At 44.2% G+C, this 21,802-nt stretch overlaps 1 protein-coding gene across 1 annotated transcript; it reads right to left on the reverse strand.

The window, feature by feature from the left end:
- Positions 1–220: 220 nt before the first annotated feature.
- On the reverse strand, positions 221–21,750 carry LOC118370919 (inactive serine protease PAMR1-like). The gene is made up of 13 exons (XM_052510561.1): positions 21,350–21,750; positions 15,722–15,901; positions 13,600–13,725; positions 8,699–8,813; positions 8,223–8,440; positions 7,895–8,002; positions 7,155–7,330; positions 6,431–6,994; positions 5,533–5,782; positions 5,084–5,150; positions 3,184–3,446; positions 2,439–2,755; positions 221–1,100 (listed from the first exon to the last, which is right to left on the reverse strand). The coding sequence occupies exons 1-13, from the start codon at positions 21,567–21,569 to the stop codon at positions 528–530; spliced, it is 3,177 nt and encodes a 1,058-aa protein (XP_052366521.1). The 5' UTR covers positions 21,570–21,750; the 3' UTR covers positions 221–527.
- Between the last annotated feature and the right edge of the window lie 52 nt (positions 21,751–21,802).

Genomic DNA, 21,802 nt, shown 5'->3' on the forward strand with positions numbered 1-21,802 from the left:
CCAATTGCACTCTCCCTCAAAACTTGAGACATTTGTGGCACTGTAACCAAACTGCACATTTTAAAGTGACCTTTTATTGTCCCCAACACAAGGTGCACCCGTGTAATGATCATGCTGTTTAATCAGCTTCTTGATATGCCACACCTGTCAGAGATGTAAACACATTTGTGGACAACATTTGAGGGAAATAAGCTTTTGTGCGTATGGAGCATTTTCTCTGGGATCTTTTATTTCAGCTCCTGAAACATGGAACCAACACTTTACATGTTGCGTTTATATTTTTGTTCAGTGTACATAATAGTAATTAGTGGTAAATATACATCATAGTAAATAATGCCAGGGATGACTGTCCTCCCCACATCTCGTCTTAGGAAGTCTCCAATTGGCTCAGCCGAATACACTGCCAAGCACTTAGACCTGATCTGTTTCAGGGAACTGGCAACAGTGAGTAAGTGAGTTGTTAGAAAAAGAACACAGGCTGTCAATGATGGTGACAGAGTGGCTGAGACTGGAGTCAAATCAGAGATCTACTTCATGTTTTTCTGTATCCAGTCTTTGAAGTTGTTTATCCGGGTATGGACTGTGTAAAGCCCTGGGCCACAGTTCCATTTCTCATAACCAAAACTTTCTAATGCCAGAAGCTCCCAGACAACACTATCATCCCCCTGTCCCCCCGAAGGACCCGATGATGGCTTAGTGGCAGGAGATGGTATGATTGTAATGCCTGCACTGACAGTGGGACAAGGCTTGGTGGGATTGAGAGGGTGGCGCATTGCACACAGCATATTGTCAGTGATGGTGACAGGGGCCCCGCTCTGAGCAAACTGCCTCTCACACTGAACGACATCCCCCAGCTCGACCACTCCAGTCTGGGCTGTCTCGGCGTCTAGGCTGGGTTTGGAACTGGACCTTGAGTCAGATGCAAGGAGCCAGCCTGTGGCATAGCCCTGTGTGGCGGTCACCTCCCCACCTTGCATTTTGGGGAGACACACGGGCAGCACACGCTCACTGATCTTGGCCTTGTCCCGTAGCTTCAGAACGGCCAGGTCCGAGTCCAGTGTCACAGGATCAAAGCTGGGATGGACCAGGACAGAGGAAACCTGTTGGATCAGAGGAGACATGAGACAGATGGACCAAAATGAATGCCGTGCGGAGAGTTAGAGCAGTGGCAGCTTGCTTGGCTCAGTCTAAACACATAAGTGTCCCAGCATGCAACTTGGCCGGACCTAAGCACAGCTTACTGACTTGCCATGTGCATTGAGATTTGGTCGGTGAGGTTGGCAACAATAGTCTTACAATCTGTTCTCCGGAGGGAAGTGTTTGTGCATAACGCAAGGAAGTCTAAATGTTTAGGACAAACCCCCAACCTTAGTTTCCTACATCTCCCATTGACATGACAATATATGTCATACAGATGTAGGATCTTAATTTGATCACCCTGTTGCAGAAGAACAGTGCTGGAAATGTAAAACCTGTAGTGTATTTGAGGTTTAGAAAGGCTTCTGAAGTTTGTAATTTACACTTTGAAATGCCAGACTTGATTAGCCTTATGCAAAATGTATCAACCCCAACAAACATGTCCATGAATTATAATCCATATAATAATTCACATTTCCTGGTGGTGCAAGATTATTTTCCTGCTGTAGCAAACTGGCTCAAATTAAGATCCTACACCTGTAGGTGTTTCTCAGTTCAGGATTTAATGACTATATTGCCCAACATTTTAGCACCTTATGGGCAAACTGGCTCAATTTACCTAATGACTTTACAATCCAGAAATGTATTTCAGTAAAAGGAATGTAAATCATATGTATTTACTGATGATATGATATGAAATCAAGAAAATTAGACTGCACCTTTAAAATGGGCCTTTTAATGTTTTTTTCATAAATCACCTTGGCTTTAAAATGGGTAAATCACCTTGGCATGTTTTGGTAGGCATTAAAGGAGCAATCTACAGTTCTTTCATCCACTTATGAATTAATGATATATACCCATTGGTACCCATTCTTATATACATTATTTTAGTCGTATTGTCGTACCCCATCTGAACTCAACATATAAGCTTCTTTTGCTCCAATGTTTGTAAACAACGTAAATGTAAACAAACACTGTATAGCCTCAAAATACGGTTACAATATAATGTTCTATATCATTATGGATGGTCAGTCCTTGCAATCCATGGTCAGTCCCTGCAATCCATAGCTGTGTCTAAGACTTTGAGAGTGGTGACATTTCTCCAGCCACATTCCACAGCTTTTTACCAAAAACACTGGTGGTGTATCTGCTTTGTTATTGTTTCAACTGCAGATTGGACCTTGTAGACGTTGTCAAGACAGTATTATAACGGCTTCACAACTGTATTCACAGACTTCAAGAGAGACTTTTACCCCTGTGTAGATAGAGCATCCCCTTAGCTTAGCATCACTCACACCCACCTGCAGTTGTTTCAGTGTCCTCATCTGGCCCGGGCTGTGCATTCCCATCACCACTTTAATGTTGGCTGGATCTATCCACTGCGGCTTGCCCACTCCTGCCACCACCAGGCAGTGAGCTGCCACCAGCACACTGAGCTGGGTGACTAGTGCTCCACTGCACGCCAGCTGCCAAGGAGAGGAGGCCTCCTCTGGTGCCGTCTGTAGGCCAGAGCCAGCTCTGCGGATGATGTGGGAGCGGAGGTAGATGGCTGCATGCCAGGGCCATCCAATCTCAGTGAGGTTCTGAGGGCTGAAGCCAGCTGGGAGTTGACCACACACTGTTACAGAAAGAGAGAGGAGTAGGTGTCAGAGATGGGAGAGGAAATGGGTTGTTTCTGACTACATTTCTAACTACCATGTACACCTGTGGAGGCAGGTAACCTAGCGGTTAAGAGTGTTTGGTCAGTAACCGAAAGGTCGCTGGTTCAAATCCCCGAGCCAACTAGCTAAAAGATCTGTCAAATGTGCCCTTGAGCAAAGCTCTTAACCGGAGCATCTGCTAACTGATGTAACTGTAAATGTAAATGCATTAGGGACACTTGAACAGTGTTTCATTAATGTTGTACTGAATTGTATAAATGGATAAAATAAAGTGGGACCATATTTGTAAAACCAAATCTGTTCATTCCCTCAAGACATTGGCTGACGAAGTTTGAGTACATCTCCCTTTCTTTGCATCTGTTCTTTAAGTCAGCGCTGCCCTCACCTGGCGAGCAGGAGACATGATGCCCGCTCCACCTGCCAGTCTTCAGACAGGTGCGCCGGGGGCTACCGTAGTGTTGGTAGAGAGAGGAGGCACACTCATACTCTATGCTAGTGGACAGCTGGTGGAAACCACGGGGTAATTCCCTCAGGACAGGGTCTTGGGTGTTGGGGAGGTTCCCTGAGGAGGGTGGGTCCATGCCAGGAGGGTGACTGTCATAGACCGTATGGGTGGATGAGGTGTGAAGCCTGTGGACTGGACTATTCCTGTAGTAGGGAACAAAGAAGGTGTCTGTGTACAAGGAGAAAAGCTTAACAATGGGCATGTTTAAAAGAGATGTAGAATAAATGTTTACTGGGAAGTTATTGTCTGTAAAACACGTGTCAAACTCATTCCAAGGAGGGCAAAGTGCCTGTGGGTTTTCGCTCCACCCTTGTACTTGATTGATGAATTAAGGTCACTAATGAATAAGGATCTCCGCTCAGCAGGTTGTCTAGATCTTAATTGAAAGGAAAAACTAAAACCTGTAGACATTTGGCCCTCTGGACTGAGTTTGACACCACTGCTGTAAAATAAAACCTGAGCCACTCAAAAACTAGAAGCAGTGTATAAATACAATCAAGGTGCCGGCTTTGTACAGATTGACAGTCAGAATGAGACGTATAGTAGTGTTAGTAAGGCTCATGCCTGGATGTATGGGTCATACCTGGATGTACGGGTCATACCTGGGTGTACGGGGTCATACCTGGATGTACGGGTCATACCTGGGTGTACGGGTCATACCTGGATGTATAGGTCATACCTGGGTGTACGGGTCATACCTGGATGTATGGGTCATACCTGGATGTACGGGTCATACCTGGGTGTACGGATCATACCTGGATGTACGGGTCATACCTGGGTGTATGGGTCATACCTGAGTGTACAGGTCATACCTGGATGTATGGATCATACCTGGATGTACGGGTCATACCTGGATGTACGGGTCATACCTGGGTGTATGGGTCATACCTGGATGTACGGATCATACCTGGGTACGGGTCATACCTGGATGCGGGTCATACCTGGATGTACGGGTCATACCTGGATGTACGGGTCATACCTGGATGTGCGGGTCATACCTGGGTCATACCTGGGTGTACGGGTCATACCTGGATGTACGGGTCATACCTGGATGTGCGGGTCATACCTGGGTGTACGGGTCATACCTGTGTATGGGTCATACCTGGATGTACGGGTCATACCTGGGTGTACGGGGTCATACCTGGATGTACGGGTCATACCTGGATGTACGGGTCATACCTGGATGTGCGGGTCATACCTGGGTGTATGGGTCATACCTGGATGTACGGGTCATACCTGGGTGTACGGGGTCATACCTGGATGTACGGGTCATACCTGGGTGTACGGGTCATACCTGGATGTACGCGTCATACCTGGATGTACGGGTCATACCTGGATGTATGGGTCATACCTGGATGTACGGGTCATACCTGGTGTACGGGGTCATACCTGGGTGTACGGGTCATACCTGGATGTACGGCTCATACCTGGATGTACGGGTCATACCTGGATGTACGGGTCATACCTGGATGTATGGGTCATACCTGGATGTACGGGTCATACCTGGCTGTACGGGGTCATACCTGGATATATGGGTCATACCTGGATGTACAGGTCATGCCTGGCTGGTCATACCTGTATGGGTCATACCTGGGTGTATGGGTCATACCTGGATGTACGGGTCATACCTGGATGTACGGGTCATACCTGGATGTACGGGTCATACCTGGATGTACGGGTCATACCTGGATGTATGGGTCATACCTGGATGTACGGGTCATACCTGGATGTATGGGTCATACCTGGATGTACGGGTCATACCTGGATGTACGGGTCATACCTGGATGGGGCCTTTGGCTTCACAACTTTGTGTCTCACCAGCTCAGATACCTTAGGCTCTCGACAGGCTGTGGACACAGAGGAAGAGCACTTAACCACGTAATCAACAGTATTGTGCAGTAACCTAAACAGCAGCACTAAAGCACTATACAGTCTGATGTTAGTCAAGCAATACAGCCCAAGGGGGTGTGATATATCGCCAATATACCACGCTTAAGGGCTGTTCTTATGCACAACGCAACAAAGAGTGCCTGGACACAGCCCTTAGCTGTGATATATTGGCTATATATCACAAACCCCAGAGGTGCCTTATTGCTATTATAAACTGGTTACCAACATAATTAGAGCAGTAAAAATGTATGTTTTGTTATACCCGTGGTACACGGTCTGATATACCACGGCTTTCAGACAAAGGTGTTTTATCTAAATGGCTGTTTGCTGTCAGTATACCTCTCACACACAGTGGTTGCCGGCCACTCCACGAGCCATCTGGGAGACAGGTGCTCCGGGAGCCTCCACTCAGGATGTAGGAGGGGTTACAGAAGTAGTCCACTGTGTCAGGACCTCCTCCAGAGCCCCGGACCAGCTGGAGGTAACCATGGTGCAGCCTGGCTGGAGGAGGACACACCCCGAGCCCTCTGACTGGGTCTGCACCCCTCTGACTGGGTCGAATGGACTCTGAGAGACACGAAGAGATGGAGGAGAGTCATGTTTTGAGAAATGGGCTGGTTATTCAATGGTCTACCATGACTATGTTGTGTATGTTCATTCACTGTGTACTCTCTTCTTGTTTTCCTTGTGTACTCTCTTCTTGTTTTCCTTGAGTACTCTCTTCTTGTTTTCCTTGAGTACTCTCTTCTTGTTTTCCTTGTGTACTCTCTTCTTGTTTTCCATGTGTACTCTCTTCTTGTTTTCCATGTGTACTCTCTCCTTGTTTTCCTTGAGTACTCTCTTCTTGTTTTCCTTGAGTACTCTCTTCTTGTTTTCCTTGTGTACTCTCTTCTTGTTTTCCTTGTGTACTCTCTTCTTGTTTTCCTTGTGTACTCTCTCTTGTTTTCCTTGTGTACTCTCTCTTGTTTTCCTTGTTTTCCTTGTTTTCCTTGTGTACTCTCTCTTGTTTTCCTTGTGTACTCTCTCCTTGTTTTCCTTGTGTAGTCTCTTCTTGTTTTCCTTGTGTACTCTCTTCTTGTTTTCCTTGTGTACTCTCTTCTTGTTTTCTTGTGTATTGTGTACTCTCTTCTTGTTTTCTTGTTTTCTTCTTGTGTGTGTACTCTGTACTCTCTTCTTGTTTTCCTTGTGTACTCTCTCTTGTTTTCCTTGTGTGTCTCTTCTTGTTTTCCTTGTGTACTCTCTTCTTGTTTTCCTTGTGTACTCTCTTCTTGTTTTCCTTGTGTACTCTCTTCTTGTTTTCCTTGTGTACTCTCTTCTTGTTTTCCTTGTGTACTCTCTTCTTGTTTTCCTTGTGTACTCTCTTCTTGTTTTCCTTGTGTACTCTCTTCTTGTTTTCCTTGTGTACTCTCTTCTTGTTTTCCTTGTGTACTCTCTTCTTGTTTTCCTTGTGTACTCTCTTCTTGTTTTCCTTGTGTACTCTCTTCTTGTTTTCCTTGTGTACTCTCTCCTTGTTTTCCTTGTGTACTCTCTTCTTGTTTTCCTTGTGTACTCTCTTCTTGTTTTTCTTGTGTACTCTCTTCTTGTTTTCCTTGTGTACTCTCTTCTTGTTTTCTTGTGTACTCTCTTCTTGTTTTTCTTGTGTACTCTCTTCTTGTTTTCTTGTGTACTCTCTTCTTGTTTTTCTTGTGTACTCTCTTCTTGTTTTCTTGTGTACTCTCTTCTTGTTTTTCTTGTGTACTCTCTTCTCGTTTTCCTTGTGTACTCTCTTCTTGTTTTCCTTGTATACTCTCTTCTTGTTTTCCTTGTGTAGTTTATTTTATTGACACGTGAGGCATCATCTAATGTAATGCACCTGTTCCATCAGTACTCAGGTCTGCAACATTCCTGTCTGTGGAGGTGATCAATAACGTTGATCCATTCATTTACATGATCTTTAACTTTACCTTTATCTACCTTCCCACAGATTTGCCACTCCAGGTGGCGTTGGGCAGGCAGGTCCTCTGGGGGCTGCCAGTCAGTGTGTAGGGTGGGTGGCACAGGTACTGAACAGCCAGGAGCTCATCCTCCAGGCCGTACACAGAGAGGAGCTCCCCGTTCACGGGCCTCGCTGGCAACACACACACCTGACTCCTAGCAACTGGAAGGCAGAGAGAGTGTTGTCTGTGTAGAAATATTATATCAACCATCCCCAGTTTGGTCTGGACTCCTGAAATGACCCGTAGCCTTTTCCTGCAGTCAGTGACCAATAGTTTTGGCCTCATGGGTGGAATGTTATATTTTAAATAAAATATTTACAAAAAATGTAACTGATGAAAATCTGGTGTTTCTATGTCAAACAGTTTTGTTATATGTCAGTCTCCTGTGCATATAAAGTGTAATATTTAATGCAAACTCAATATTGAAGACATTTCAACTCCATATCTGACATTGTCTTCTTTTTCTAAGCCCATAACCATGTGTGTGAGGTGCATACTTCTGTTTCAATGTAGATTTGTTTAAGACTACCAAGAAACACTCTGTGTGAACCTGATATAACCGAACGCAGTAAAACGTTCTGTATGACCCTGATATAAACCACTGCAGTAAAAGGTTTTCTTCCCAGGAAGCAGTAGAGCTAGGTTTTATAATACCTGAATGATAATGAATAACTCACTTTGTTTGGGGAGGAAATGAGGTTATGGCTACCAGACGGATCACTAACCATTCTCACACAGTTGACCTGTGTAGCCTGGCAGACATGCACAGCGAAAAGACTGTACTGGGTTCAGCAAACAGGTTCCATGGTGCTGACAAGGGGAGGGGCTGCACGCTGCAAGGGAGCCGCAAATACAAAACAAACAGACAATTAGACAAATTATTCATGAATAATGAATAATAGGCTGAACAACAGACAGGCTGACTGACAGACCTGCCTGTCTGATAGATTGAAATAATTTAAATCATCTTGGCCAAAATGTAACCATATAAGGACATGCAACATCTATGCTAAAGTCTCGTTCATAAGGGCAATAAAACCTGCCTGTAGCTACCTGAGCTCTGCTGAAAAGCGGCGAAGAAGCCATCAAAGTTGTTGTAGCCATCTGAGACAAACAGGACGTGCAGCCTGCTTCCAGAGGTTCTGATTGGTGGAGGCAGCTCATTCCCACAAAACCGGCCAATGACGGGGGAGCTCAGGCTGTCACCATCTCGCAGCTCCACGTAGTCATAGTGACAGTTGTGGTCAGGCTCTAGACTAAGCATGGAGAACCTGGGCGGATCCAAACAAGGTCTTTGTTATCATCATGTTTGGCTGTTAAGTAGGATAAGATATTAATATATATAGTGTCCATACTAGGACATCATCTTACTACCCTTTAAAAAAAAAAAATCAGTACGGATCCATGAAAGCTGCGACTGGATTGTGACAGACTACTTCCTCATAGAATACCATTCAACTTCATGAAAGCCAATGAGAGAATCAATGAATTTGACAGTGTAGTACAGTATAATCAATTCAGGGACCCACCTGAGCTCCACGTTCTCCCCTTTCTCTACCTGCACCCTCCACTCACAGTGCGCATTGATGGGGTAACTCTCTAGCATGATGTGGCCCTGGGCTCTACGAATCACCCCTCCACATGCTAGGGACAAGAACACATACTCTGAGCTCCCATAATGCAACACAAAATAACTAGAGATTAGAACATAGATGTTTGTAGCAAGTCATTCAAGTCGATGTGTAATGAACAGCGTTGGGGAAGCTCCTCTGAAAATATAGTTTACCAGGCTACCAATTACATCACATCCGCAGAGGTTGAGCTACACTGAAGTTATAAACACAGCTTTCTTAACTGAAGTTATAAACACAGCTTTCTTAACTGAAGTTATAAACACAGCTTTCTTAAATGAAGTTATAAACACAGCTTTCTTAACTGAAGTTATAAACACAGCTTTCTTAACTGAAGTTATAAACACAGCTTTCTTAACTGAAGTTATAAACACAACAGATTAGACAGGTCAGATGAATTAGACAGGTCAGAGATTAGACAGGTCTGATGAATTAGACAGGTCTGATGAATTAGACAGGTCTGATGAATTAAACAGGTCTGATGGATTAGACAGGTCTGATGGATTAGACAGGTCTGATGGATTAGACAGGTCTGATGAATTAGACAGGTCTGATGGATTAGACAGGTCTGATGAATTAGACAGGTCTGATGGATTAGACAGGTCTGATGAATTAGACAGGTCTGATGAATTAACAGGTCTGATGGATTAGACAGGTCTGATGAATTAGACAGGTCTGTTGAATTGACATGAATTAGACAGGTCTGATGGATTAGACAGGTCTGATGAATTAGACAGGTCTGATGAATTAGACAGGTCTGATGAATTAGACAGGTCTGATGGATTAGACAGGTCTGATGAATTAGACAGGTCTGATGAATTAGACAGGTCTGATGAATTAGACAGGTCTGATGAATTAGACAGGTCTGATGGATTAGACAGGTCTGGTGAATTAGACAGGTCTGATGAATTAGACAGGTCTGATGGATTAGACAGGTCTGATGAATTAGACAGGTCTGATGAATTAGACAGGTCTGATGGATTAGACAGGTCAGATGAATTAGACAGGTCTGATGAATTAGACAGGTCTGATGGATTAGACAGGTCTGATGAATTAGACAGGTCTGATGAATTAGACAGGTCTGATGGATTAGACAGGTCTGATGAATTAGACAGGTCTGATGGATTAGACAGGTCTGATGGATTAGACAGGTCTGATGGATTAGACAGGTCTGTTGATTAGACATGGATTAGACAGGTCTGATGAATTAGACAGGTCTGATGGATTAGACAGGTCTGATGAATTAGACAGGTCTGATGAATTAGACAGGTCTGATGGATTAGACAGGTCTGATGGATTAGACAGGTCTGATGAATTAGACAGGTCTGATGGATTAGACAGGTCTGATGGATTAGACAGGTCTGATGGATTAGACAGGTCTGATGGATTAGACAGGTCTGATGATTAGACAGGTCTGATGGATTAGACAGGTCTGATGAATTAGACAGGTCTGATGGATTAGACAGGTCTGATGGATTAGACAGGTCTGATGGATTAGACAGGTCTGATGGATTAGACAGGTCTGATGGATTAGACAGGTCTGATGGAATTAGACAGGTCTGATGGATTAGACAGGTCTGATGAATTAGACAGGTCTGATGGATTAACAGGTCTGATGGATTAGACAGGTCTGATGGATTAGACAGGTCTGATGGATTAGACAGGTCTGATGAATTAGACAGGTCTGATGAATTAGACAGGTCTGATGGATTAGACAGGTCTGATGAATTAGACAGGTCTGATGAATTAGACAGGTCTGATGGATTAGACAGGTCTGATGGATTAGACAGGTCTGATGAATTAGACAGGTCTGATGGATTAGACAGGTCTGATGGATTAGACAGGTCTGATGGATTAGACAGGTCTGATGAATTAGACAGGTCTGATGAATTAGACAGGTCTGATGGATTAGACAGGTCTGATGAATTAGACAGGTCTGATGAATTAGACAGGTCTGATGAATTAGACAGGTCTGATGAATTAGACAGGTCTGATGAATTAGACAGGTCTGATGAATTAGACAGGTCTGATGAATTAGACAGGTCTGATGGATTAGACAGGTCTGATGAATTAGACAGGTCTGATGAATTAGACAGGTCTGATGAATTAGACAGGTCTGATGGATTAGACAGGTCTGATGGATTAGACAGGTCTGATGGATTAGACAGGTCTGATGAATTAGACAGGTCTGATGAATTAGACAGGTCTGATGGATTAGACAGGTCTGATGGATTAGACAGGTACGATGAATTAGACAGGTCTGATGGATTAGACAGGTCTGATGGATTAGACAGGTCTGATGGATTAGACAGGTCGATGAATTAGACAGGTCTGATGGATTAGACAGGTCTGATGGATTAGACAGGTCTGATGGATTAGACAGGTCTGATGAATTAGACAGGTCTGATGAATTAGACAGGTCTGATGGATTAGACAGGTCTGATGAATTAGACAGGTCTGATGGATTAGACAGGTCTGATGGATTAGACAGGTCTGATGGATTAGACAGGTCTGATGAATTAGACAGGTCTGATGGATTAGACAGGTCTGATGAATTAGACAGGTCTGATGAATTAGACAGGTCTGATGGATTAGACAGGTCTGATGGATTAGACAGGTCTGATGAATTAGACAGGTCTGATGGATTAGACAGGTCTGATGAATTAGACAGGTCTGATGAATTAGACAGGTCTGATGGATTAGACAGGTCTGAATTAATAATAATAAATAATATATGACAGGTCTGATGAATTAGACAGGTCTGATGAATTAGACAGGTCTGATGAATTAGACAGGTCTGATGGATTAGACAGGTCTGATGAATTAGACAGGTCTGATGAATTAGACAGGTCTGATGGATTAAACAGGTCTGATGGATTAGACAGGTCTGATGGATTAGACAGGTCTGATGGATTAGACAGGTCTGATGGATTAGACAGGTCTGATGAATTAGACAGGTCTGATGAATTAGACAGGTCTGATGAATTAGACAGGTCTGATGAATTAGACAGGTCTGATGGAATTAGACAGGTCTGATGGATTAGACAGGTCTGATGGATTAGACAGGTCTGATGGATTGACAGGTCTGATGAATTAGACAGGTCTGATGGATTAGACAGGTCTGATGGATTAGACAGGTCTGATGAATTAGACAGGTCTGATGGATTAGACAGGTCTGATGGATTAGACAGGTCTGATGAATTAGACAGGTCTGATGGATTAGACAGGTCTGATTAATTAGACAGGTCTCTAATAATAAATAATATATGCATTTAGCTGACGCTTTTATCCAGCGATTAGATAGGTCTGATGAATTAGACAGGTCTGATGAATTAGACAGGTCTGAGCATTAGACAGGTCTGATGATTAACAGGTCTGATAAATTAGACAGGTCTGATGGATTAGACAGGTCAGATGGATTAGACAGGTCTGATGAATTAGACAGGTCTGATGGATTAGAACTAATGATGAATTGACAGGTCTGATGGATTAGACAGGTCTGATGAATTAGAAGGTCTGAATTAAAGGTCTGATGGATTAGAAATGAATTAACAGGTCTAGAATAATTAGACAGGTCTGATGGATTACAGGTCAGATGGATTAGACAGGTCTGTGAATTAGAAGGTCTGATGGATTAGACAGGTCTGATGGATTAGACAGGTCTGATGGATTAGACAGGTCTGGTGAATTAGACAGGTCTGGTGAATAGACAGGTCTGATGGATTAGACAGGTCTGATGAATTAGACAGGTCTGATGGATTATCCAGGTCTGGTTGATTAGACAGGTCTGATGGATTAGACAGGTCTGATGGATTAACAGGTCTGATGGATTAGAAGGTCTGAAGATTATAAGGTCTGATGAATTAGACAGGTCTTGAATTAGACAGGTTGATGGATTAGACAGGTCTGATGAATTAGACAGGTCTGATGGATTGGACAGGTCTGATGAATTAGACAGGTCTGATGAATTAGACAGGTCTGATATAAACAGGTCTGATGAATTAGACAGGTCTGATGACAGGTCTGATGGATTAGACAGGTCTGATGAATTAGACACATGAATTAGACAGGTCTGATGAATTGACAGGTCTGATGGATTAGACAGGTCTGATGGATTAGACAGGTCTGATGAATTAGACAGGTCTGATGAATTAGACAGGTCTGATGGATTAGACAGGTCTGATGAATTAGACAGGTCAGATGAATTAGACAGGTCTGATGAATTTGACAGGTCTGATGAATTAGACAGGTCTGATGGATTAGACAGGTCTGATGGATTAGACAGGTCTGATGAATTAGACAGGTCTGATGAATTAGACAGGTCTGATGAATTAGACAGGTCTGATGGATTAGACAGGTCTGATGGATTAGACAGGTCTGATGAATTTGACAGGTACGATGAATTAGACAGGTCTGATGCTGAAAAAGTAAGGAAATTATTGCCTACTTCACACATTTTCTTATAGCAAAAATGTAGTGTGCAGTTCCAGTAGTTAGATACACCACTATATGACTAAAAAGTAGTGTGTCGTTCCAGTAGTTAGATACACCACTATATGACTAAAAAGTAGTGTGTAGTTCCAGTAGTTAGATACACCACTATATGACTAAAAAGTAGTGTGTCGTTCCAGTAGTTAGATACACCACTAACGTTAAATGGCTAAAAAGTAATTAACTACTGAAATGTTACCAACATTTCAATGTAGTTCACTACTCCCCAACACTGGCAATGAAACAAGTGAAAAACTCCCAAGGACTGTAATTTAGAAAATGCTCTACCCCTGAAACAGCTGACTCACTCTTGCAGTCTCCACCTGCCCAGCCCTGACGACAGTCCGTACAGAATCTCCCTCGGATGAAGAAATCATCCTTGGCCTGCCACGTCCCATTGTGACAGGTTTTACAGTTCTCAAACAGACTGCAGCCTGAGGGAAGAGGAGAAACAGGGGAGCCAGGAGGTCAGGTCAGTGTTCTGCAAGCAGCTATATGACATGTCATTTCAACCAATGTTTAATCACGTTCAATGTTTTGGTTCATTTAAACGTTTATAAATCTGTAAGAAAAAGTGAATCCTTGTAATTACAACTTAACGTTAAAGCTTTATCAACATGTGAAGAATAAGAAGACAAATGTCAGTGTGCAAACAGTTGTATTGGGTAAGAAAGCTGGAAGGGAGTAACAGAGAAGCAGTAGAGGGCACAGATTAAATAGAAGGAGACAGATGTCTCACAGGATGTAGAAATCTGAAGCGTCCGTTTACAGCTTCTTCTCACCACCAAATTTGGTGATGGGAGGAAGTCCAGGGGCGGAACGTGGGAGAAAATTGAGTTAAATGAAACTCGGTGTCAATACAGTTCTCTTCCCAAATTACAATCTGTTATGAACAGAGTGAACTAAGTTTTGTATACTTGACCCTTTACCAAAGTTCCAAAAATGGTTTTGTTTACAAGGAATGCAACGGATAATTGAATTATTGTTCATGCCCACTTCCAATGAAGGTGTTCTAGCAGAAATATGCAAATATATTCTGACCCAGGATCTCCAGGTCGTGCTTGGTTCTGCCCACCTCCATGCCTGTTCTTCCCACCTCCATGCCTGTTCTGCCCACCTCCATGCCTGTTCTGCCCACCTCCATGCCTGTTCTTCCCACCTCCATGCCTGCCCACCTCCATGCCTGTTCTGCCCACCTCCATGCCTGTTCTGCCCACCTCCATGCCTGTTCTGCCCACCTCCATGCCTGTTCTGCCCACCTCCATGCCTGTTCTGCCCACCTCCATGCCTGTTCTGCCCACCTCCATGCCTGTTCTGCCCACCTCCATGCCTGTTCTGCCCACCTCCATGCCTGTTCTGCCCACCTCCATGCCTGTTCTGCCCACCTCCATGCCTGTTCTGCCCACCTCCATGCCTGTTCTGCCCACCTCCATGCCTGTTCTGCCCACCTCCATGCCTGTTCTGCCCACCTCCATGCCTGTTCTGCCCACCTCCATGCCTGTTCTGCCCACCTCCATGCCTGTTCTGCCCACCTCCATGCCTGTTCTGCCCACCTCCATGCCTGTTCTGCCCACCTCCATGCCTGTTCTGCCCACCTCCATGCCTGTTCTGCCCACCTCCATGCCTGTTCTGCCCACCTCCATGCCTGTTCTGCCCACCTCCATGCCTGTTCTGCCCACCTCCATGCCTGTTCTGCCCACCTCCATGCCTGTTCTGCCCACCTCCATGCCTGTTCTGCCCACCTCCATGCCTGTTCTGCCCACCTCCATGCCTGTTCTGTTCTGCCCACCTCCATGCCTGTTCTGCCCACCTCCATGCCTGTTCTGCCCACCTCCATGCCTGTTCTGCCCACCTCCATGCCTGTTCTGCCCACCTCCATGCCTGTTCTGCCCACCTCCATGCCTGTTCTGCCCACCTCCATGCCTGTTCTGCCCACCTCCATGCCTGTTCTGCCCACCTCCATGCCTGTTCTGCCCACCTCCATGCCTGTTCTGCCCACCTCCATGCCTGTTCTGCCCACCTCCATGCCTGTTCTGCCCACCTCCATGCCTGTTCTGCCCACCTCCATGCCTGTTCTGCCCACCTCCATGCCTGTTCTGCCCACCTCCATGCCTGTTCTGCCCACCTCCATGCCTGTTCTGCCCACCTCCATGCCTGTTCTGCCCACCTCCATGCCTGTTCTGCCCACCTCCATGCCTGTTCTGCCCACCTCCATGCCTGTTCTGCCCACCTCCATGCCTGTTCTGCCCACCTCCATGCCTGTTCTGCCCACCTCCATGCCTGTTCTACCCACCTCCATGCCTGTTCTGCCCACCTCCATGCCTGTTCTGCCCAACATGCTTCATTTGCTCCCACTGGAAATGACAACGATGAGATATTTTGGGGATTAGTTACCAGTATCTTTGGTAGAGGTCTGATAGGTTGTTTTACCAGGGTGGATGATGCAGGGGTCACACTGGTCCAGTTGGTTGCGGCAGCAGGGGACGGAGTAGCCCACCCGTGTCCCCTGGGAAGGACATCTACACTGGATCAGCTGGTACTCACAACAGTCCCTACACATGTGGTTCCACTCTGAGCTGGGACACATGTCATCCACCACACCTCTGGAATCTAAAATCAATCAATCAGTCAGTCAAATGTATTTCCTAAAGCCCATTTTAGCGTGGCAAGTAGCCTAACGGTTAGAGCATTGGGTCAGTAACCGAAAGGTTGCTAGATCGAATCCCCGAGCACGGCAAGTTGAAGAATGTGCCCTTGAGCAAGGCACTGAACCCTAATTGCTCCAGGGTCACCGTTGACAATGGCTGACCCTGGTCGTGACCCCATTCCCTGAGGGTGTCTCAGGGAGAGTTGGGATATGCAAAAAGAAACACATTTCCAATTCACACATGTATTAACACATACCTGCACAACACATGATACCCAGCCTAAACTCAAAACAACAAGCAATGTCGTATCAAGGGAGTTTCACATAAAGAGACTGGCATGTTGTGAATGAAGGTATCCTAGTGGTTAGAGTGTTGGACTTGTAACCGAAAGGATGCAAGATCGAATCCCCGAGCTGACAAGGTAAAAATCTGTTGTTCTGCCCCCGAACAAGGCAGTTACCCCACTGTTCCCCGGTAGGCTGTCATTGAAAATAAGAATTTGTTATTTACAGACTTGCCAAGTTAAATAAAAAAAAACATGTCACGAGGCATGGCATTCATTTGTCTATGATTACTGCTTCTGTAAAATAGCATGCTCTATAGTCTACTTGCCAAAATAATATTTAGCTACAGTTTGAATGCAACACAAAACAAGGACGCCTCGTCTGTACATACATTTGAAAGCAACACAAAACAAGGACGCCTTGTCTGTACATACATTTGAAAGCAACACAAAACAAGGACGCCTCGTCTGTACATACATTTGAAAGCAACACAAAACAAGGACGCCTCGTCTGTACATACATTTGAAAGCAACACAAAACAAGGACGCCTCGTCTGTACATACATTTGAAAGCAACACAAAACAAGGACGCCTCGTCTGTACATACATTTGAAAGCAACACAAAACAAGGACGCCTCTGTCTGTACATACATTTGAAAGCAACACAAAACAAGGACGCCTCGTCTGTACATACATTTGAATGCAACACAAAACAAGGACGCCTCGTCTGTACATACATTTGAAAGCAACACAAAACAAGGACGCCTGCAACACAAACAAGCGGACGCCTCGTTGCCTGTACATACATTTGAAAGCAACACAAAACAAGGACGCCTCGTCTGTACATACATTTGAAAGCAACACAAAACAAGGACGCCTCGTCTGTACATACATTTGAATGCAACACAAAACAAGGACGCCTCGTCTGTACATACATTTGAAAGCAACACAAAACAAGGACGCCTCGTCTGTACATACATTTGAAAGCAACACAAAACAAGGACGCCTCGTCTGTACATACATTTGAAAGCAACACAAAACAAGGACGCCTCGTCTGTACATACATTTGAAAGCAACACAAAACAAGGACGCCTCGTCTGTACATACATTTGAAAGCAACACAAAACAAGGACGCCTCGTCTGTACATACATTTGAAAGCAACACAAAACAAGGACGCCTCTGTCTGTACATACATTTGAAAGCAACACAAAACAAGGACGCCTCGTCTGTACATACATTTGAAAGCAACACAAAACAAGGACGCCTCGTCTGTACATACATTTGAATGCAACACAAAACAAGGACGCCTCGTCTGTACATACATTTGAAAGCAACACAAAACAAGGACCCCTCGTCTGTACATACATTTGAAAGCAACACAAAACAAGGACGCCTCGTCTGTACATACATTTGAATGCAACACAAAACAAGGACGCCTCGTCTGTACATACATTTGAAAGCAACACAAAACAAGGACGCCTCGTCTGTACATACATTTGAAAGCAACACAAAACAAGGACGCCTCGTCTGTACATACATTTGAATGCAACACAAAACAAGGACGCCTCGTCTGTACATACATTTGAAAGCAACACAAAACAAGGACGCCTCGTCTGTACATACATTTGAAAGCAACACAAAACAAGGACGCCTCGTCTGTACATACATTTGAAAGCAACACAAAACAAGGACGCCTCGTCTGTACATACATTTGAAAGCAACACAAAACAAGGACGCCTCGTCTGTACATACATTTGAAAGCAACACAAAACAAGGACGCCTCGTCTGTACATACATTTGAAAGCAACACAAAACAAGGACGCCTCGTCTGTACATACATTTGAAAGCAACACAAAACAAGGACGCCTCGTCTGTACATACATTTGAAAGCAACACAAAACAAGGACGCCTCGTCTGTACATACATTTGAAAGCAACACAAAACAACGTCTGTACATACATTTGAAAGCAACACAAAACAAGGACGCCTCGTCTGTACATACATTTGAAAGCAACACAAAACAAGGACGCCTCGTCTGTACATACATTTGAAAGCAACACAAAACAAGGACGCCTCGTCTGTACATACATTTGAATGCAACACAAAACAAGGACGCCTCGTCTGTACATACATTTGAAAGCAACACAAAACAAGGACGCCTCGTCTGTACATACATTTGAATGCAACACAAAACAAGGACGCCTCGTCTGTACATACATTTGAAAGCAACACAAAACAAGGACGCCTCGTCTGTACATACATTTGAAAGCAACACAAAACAAGGACGCCTCGTCTGTACATACATTTGAAAGCAACACAAAACAAGGACGCCTCGTCTGTACATACATTTGAAAGCAACACAAAACAAGGACGCCTCGTCTGTACATACATTTGAAAGCAACACAAAACAAGGACGCCTCGTCTGTACATACATTTGAAAGCAACACAAAACAAGGACGCCTCGTCTGTACATACATTTGAAAGCAACACAAAACAAGGACGCCTCGTCTGTACATACATTTGAAAGCAACACAAAACAAGGACGCCTCGTCTGTACATACATTTGAAAGCAACACAAAACAAGGACGCCTCGTCTGTACATACATTTGAATGCAACACAAAACAAGGACGCCTCGTCTGTACATACATTTGAATGCAACACAAAACAAGGACGCCTCGTCTGTACATACATTTGAAAGCAACACAAAACAAGGACGCCTCGTCTGTACATACATTTGAATGCAACACAAAACAAGGACGCCTCGTCTGTACATACATTTGAAAGCAACACAAAACAAGGACGCCTCGTCTGTACATACATTTGAATGTTTCCTCTCTGTACTGGAATGTTATTTGTTATTTGTATGAAGCTTCTGCTATGTCAGAGATCTGGTCATCATATTCGTTTGACTAGGGCTCTATAACGCTACGTTTAACCTGGCAGACCAATTCTAATATATATTTTTCACTAATTGGTCTTTTGACCAATCAGATCAGCTCTTTTGCCAATGATTAGGGCAAAATATCAGAATTGTGCTCCCTGTGTAAACGCAGCCATAGCTACATTAGTAGTTTGGGTCCTGGATGCTGAAACAGCCTTCTAGCAGTGTGTATATCAGACAATATGCCACGGGTATGATGCAAAACTCATTTACAGTCATATTTATGTTGGTAAACAGTTTATAATGGCAATATGGCACCTCAGGGGTTTGTGGTATATAGCCAATGTATCACTGCTAAGGGCTGTGTCCTAAGAACATACTTTAGGTGTGGTATATTGGCCAAGATATAACAACTCCTCGGGCTTTATTGCTTAAGTATAGCATGTGTACACTGGAGGAGGGTTTAGGGTAGCAATCCTCTGTGAGACTATAATTGGTTAGATACCTCTCATCAACTTCCAGGTGCCTTGTGGCAAGTTCTATGTGATTCTATGCTGTAATTCTACAGTTCTCTGGTGACTAACTCTGCTGAGTGGGTTAATCCTACTGGAACAGGGCTAATGTGCTTGAATCGTAAATTCATGGTTCACAGTTAACATCGTGCTCCCCCAGGGGTCATTACAATAGCAAGAAACCCCCAAACCCAATCTGACCTTGTCTCGTGATGGTTCCAAAGGCATGTCTTTAACCCTCTACAGACTAAACCCTGTCTAATCTGGGGTTCTACTATATATATGGAATTGTTTTTAAAAGGTCACACCAAGGGTCATTTATCTATTTGATTTGACATTTTAAGACCCCATGAAGTATAAAATGCAATATAAAAACAAATAGTTGATGAAAAAATGTATTTGGCCAAACTGCTCGTACAAACACATCGAATAACAGATTCACTACATGGAACACAGATGTCCCCCAAAAAAAAAAAAAATCTAAAGGAAGTTTGTTCTGAAGTGTCTGTCCTCTATCTGAGAGAAACAGTTGTTGTTGTTTTAGCATTAAGTCTCCATATATACTTCCATTCATTTTTCAACTGTTACCGGGGGACCTTCAGGCAGGTCTTGTGAGGCCTGTGGGGGTCCTAGAGCATAACAACCACATGTACGTGTTCATGAGAGTCTCACATCCTATTAGTGTGTAGCCCAAACTGTTGGGACGCTGCAGACAGAAGTCGGCAGATCGTCTGTACCGACTTCAGACGCGTTCTAATACTTTTGTGGGGGTTGTAGAGCAAAACGGAGAACACCACCATGTTCGTTAGAGTCTCATCTTTCCATCGAGGGGTCAGGCCAAACTCTTCGGATGCTACAGACAATTTTGTGAGAAGACCCATTTTTGGGATGTCTCATGGTCTGACAAATATCTAGCTCTAGCTCTGTCACCTTTCACCTTTCACCTTTCACCTTTCACCGCAGATTCGGAAGTGCAACATTGGCGGATGGAAATATATCTAGGCGAACAGATATCTCTAGTTTAAACTGACGTCTTTTTACAGGGATTATTTTGTTATGCTAATTCGATTTCTAGGGGGTTTAATAGAGTCCTACAGTCATACATATTCTCATTACAGTCTGGTCAAAATGAGTGTGGCAATACATAGAAAATGTCCTCAGCTTTCTAACAGAAGGAAACTTAGAATCCAGACTTGACTAGGTCAGTGGCTAGAGAAGTTAACTCAGACTTGACTAGGTCAGTGACTAGAGAAGTTAAAACCCAGACATGACTAGGTCAGTGACTAGAAGTTAACCCAGTGACAGTGACTAGAGAAGTTAAAACCAGACTTGACATGTGACTAGGTCAGACTTGACTAGGTGACTAGAGAAGTTAAAACCCAGACATGACTAGGTAGGTATGTGACTAGAGTTAACTCAGACATAACTAGGTATGTGACTATAGAAGTTAACTCAGACATGACTAGGTCAGTGACTAGAGAAGTTAAAACCCAGACATAACTAGGTATGTGACTATAGAAGTTAACTCAGACATGACTAGGTATGCCCATATGACTCAGAGAGGAAATAAATTACTCAGCAAGTACAAAAGAAAAACTCTTACAATGGAAGTTGTGTGAACAGTTCAGAATAGGGAGGCTAAAACAAGTTACAGCAGGCTTCGTAGAGTCATACATCTGAATGAAATGAGTTGTCATCAGTATATGATGGAATCATCGCTTCTCTCTCTTACCGTGGGGCCAGGCAGTTGCATGAAGGCAGAGTAGAATGACATGGAGAAGAAGAGGCAGGAGGTGTCTGGGTTGCAGATGAGGGGGCATTGTCGTCCTCCCAGTGGGCTGCACCCTCTGGCACACAAGGACCATAGAGCTAGGAACCAGAACACACATGATGTCACTGAGGAGTGACAGGAGTCCGGAATCTAAAGTGTTCCTGTTCAGAACGCTCCACATCAATCCCACTATCCTCTCGTTCTCTGGGCTCTAGATGCAAAGCATCTGTTGAGGAGAACACACACTCACCACACTAAAAGAGAGAGATTTAACCCTTTCATTTCACCAGGAGTCACACTGGCATTCTGCTCTCTCTCTCTCTCTCTCTCTCTCTCTCTCTCTCTCTCTCTCTCTCTCTCTCTCTCTCTCTCTCTCTCTCTCTCTCTCTCTCTCTCTCTCTCTCTCTCTCTCTC

Source organism: Oncorhynchus keta, unplaced genomic scaffold, assembly GCF_023373465.1.
Source record: "Oncorhynchus keta strain PuntledgeMale-10-30-2019 unplaced genomic scaffold, Oket_V2 Un_contig_5909_pilon_pilon, whole genome shotgun sequence".
NCBI classification, from domain to species: Eukaryota; Metazoa; Chordata; class Actinopteri; order Salmoniformes; family Salmonidae; genus Oncorhynchus; species Oncorhynchus keta.

What these genes read in the sequence shown, in the direction of transcription:
- LOC118370919 (XM_052510561.1), bottom strand. Translation starts at nt 21,569, where the DNA reads ATGTGGAGCGTTCTGAACAGGAACACTTTAGATTCCGGACTCCTGTCA. An exon ending in AGGTCAACTGTGTGAGAATG is followed by an intron (nt 7,331 to 7,894) that starts GTTAGTGATCCG and finishes TCTGCCTTCCAG; the next exon opens with TTGCTAGGAGTCAGGTGTGT. An exon ending in GCAACCACTGTGTGTGAGAG is followed by an intron (nt 5,151 to 5,532) that starts GTATACTGACAG and finishes CTGTGTCCACAG; the next exon opens with CCTGTCGAGAGCCTAAGGTA.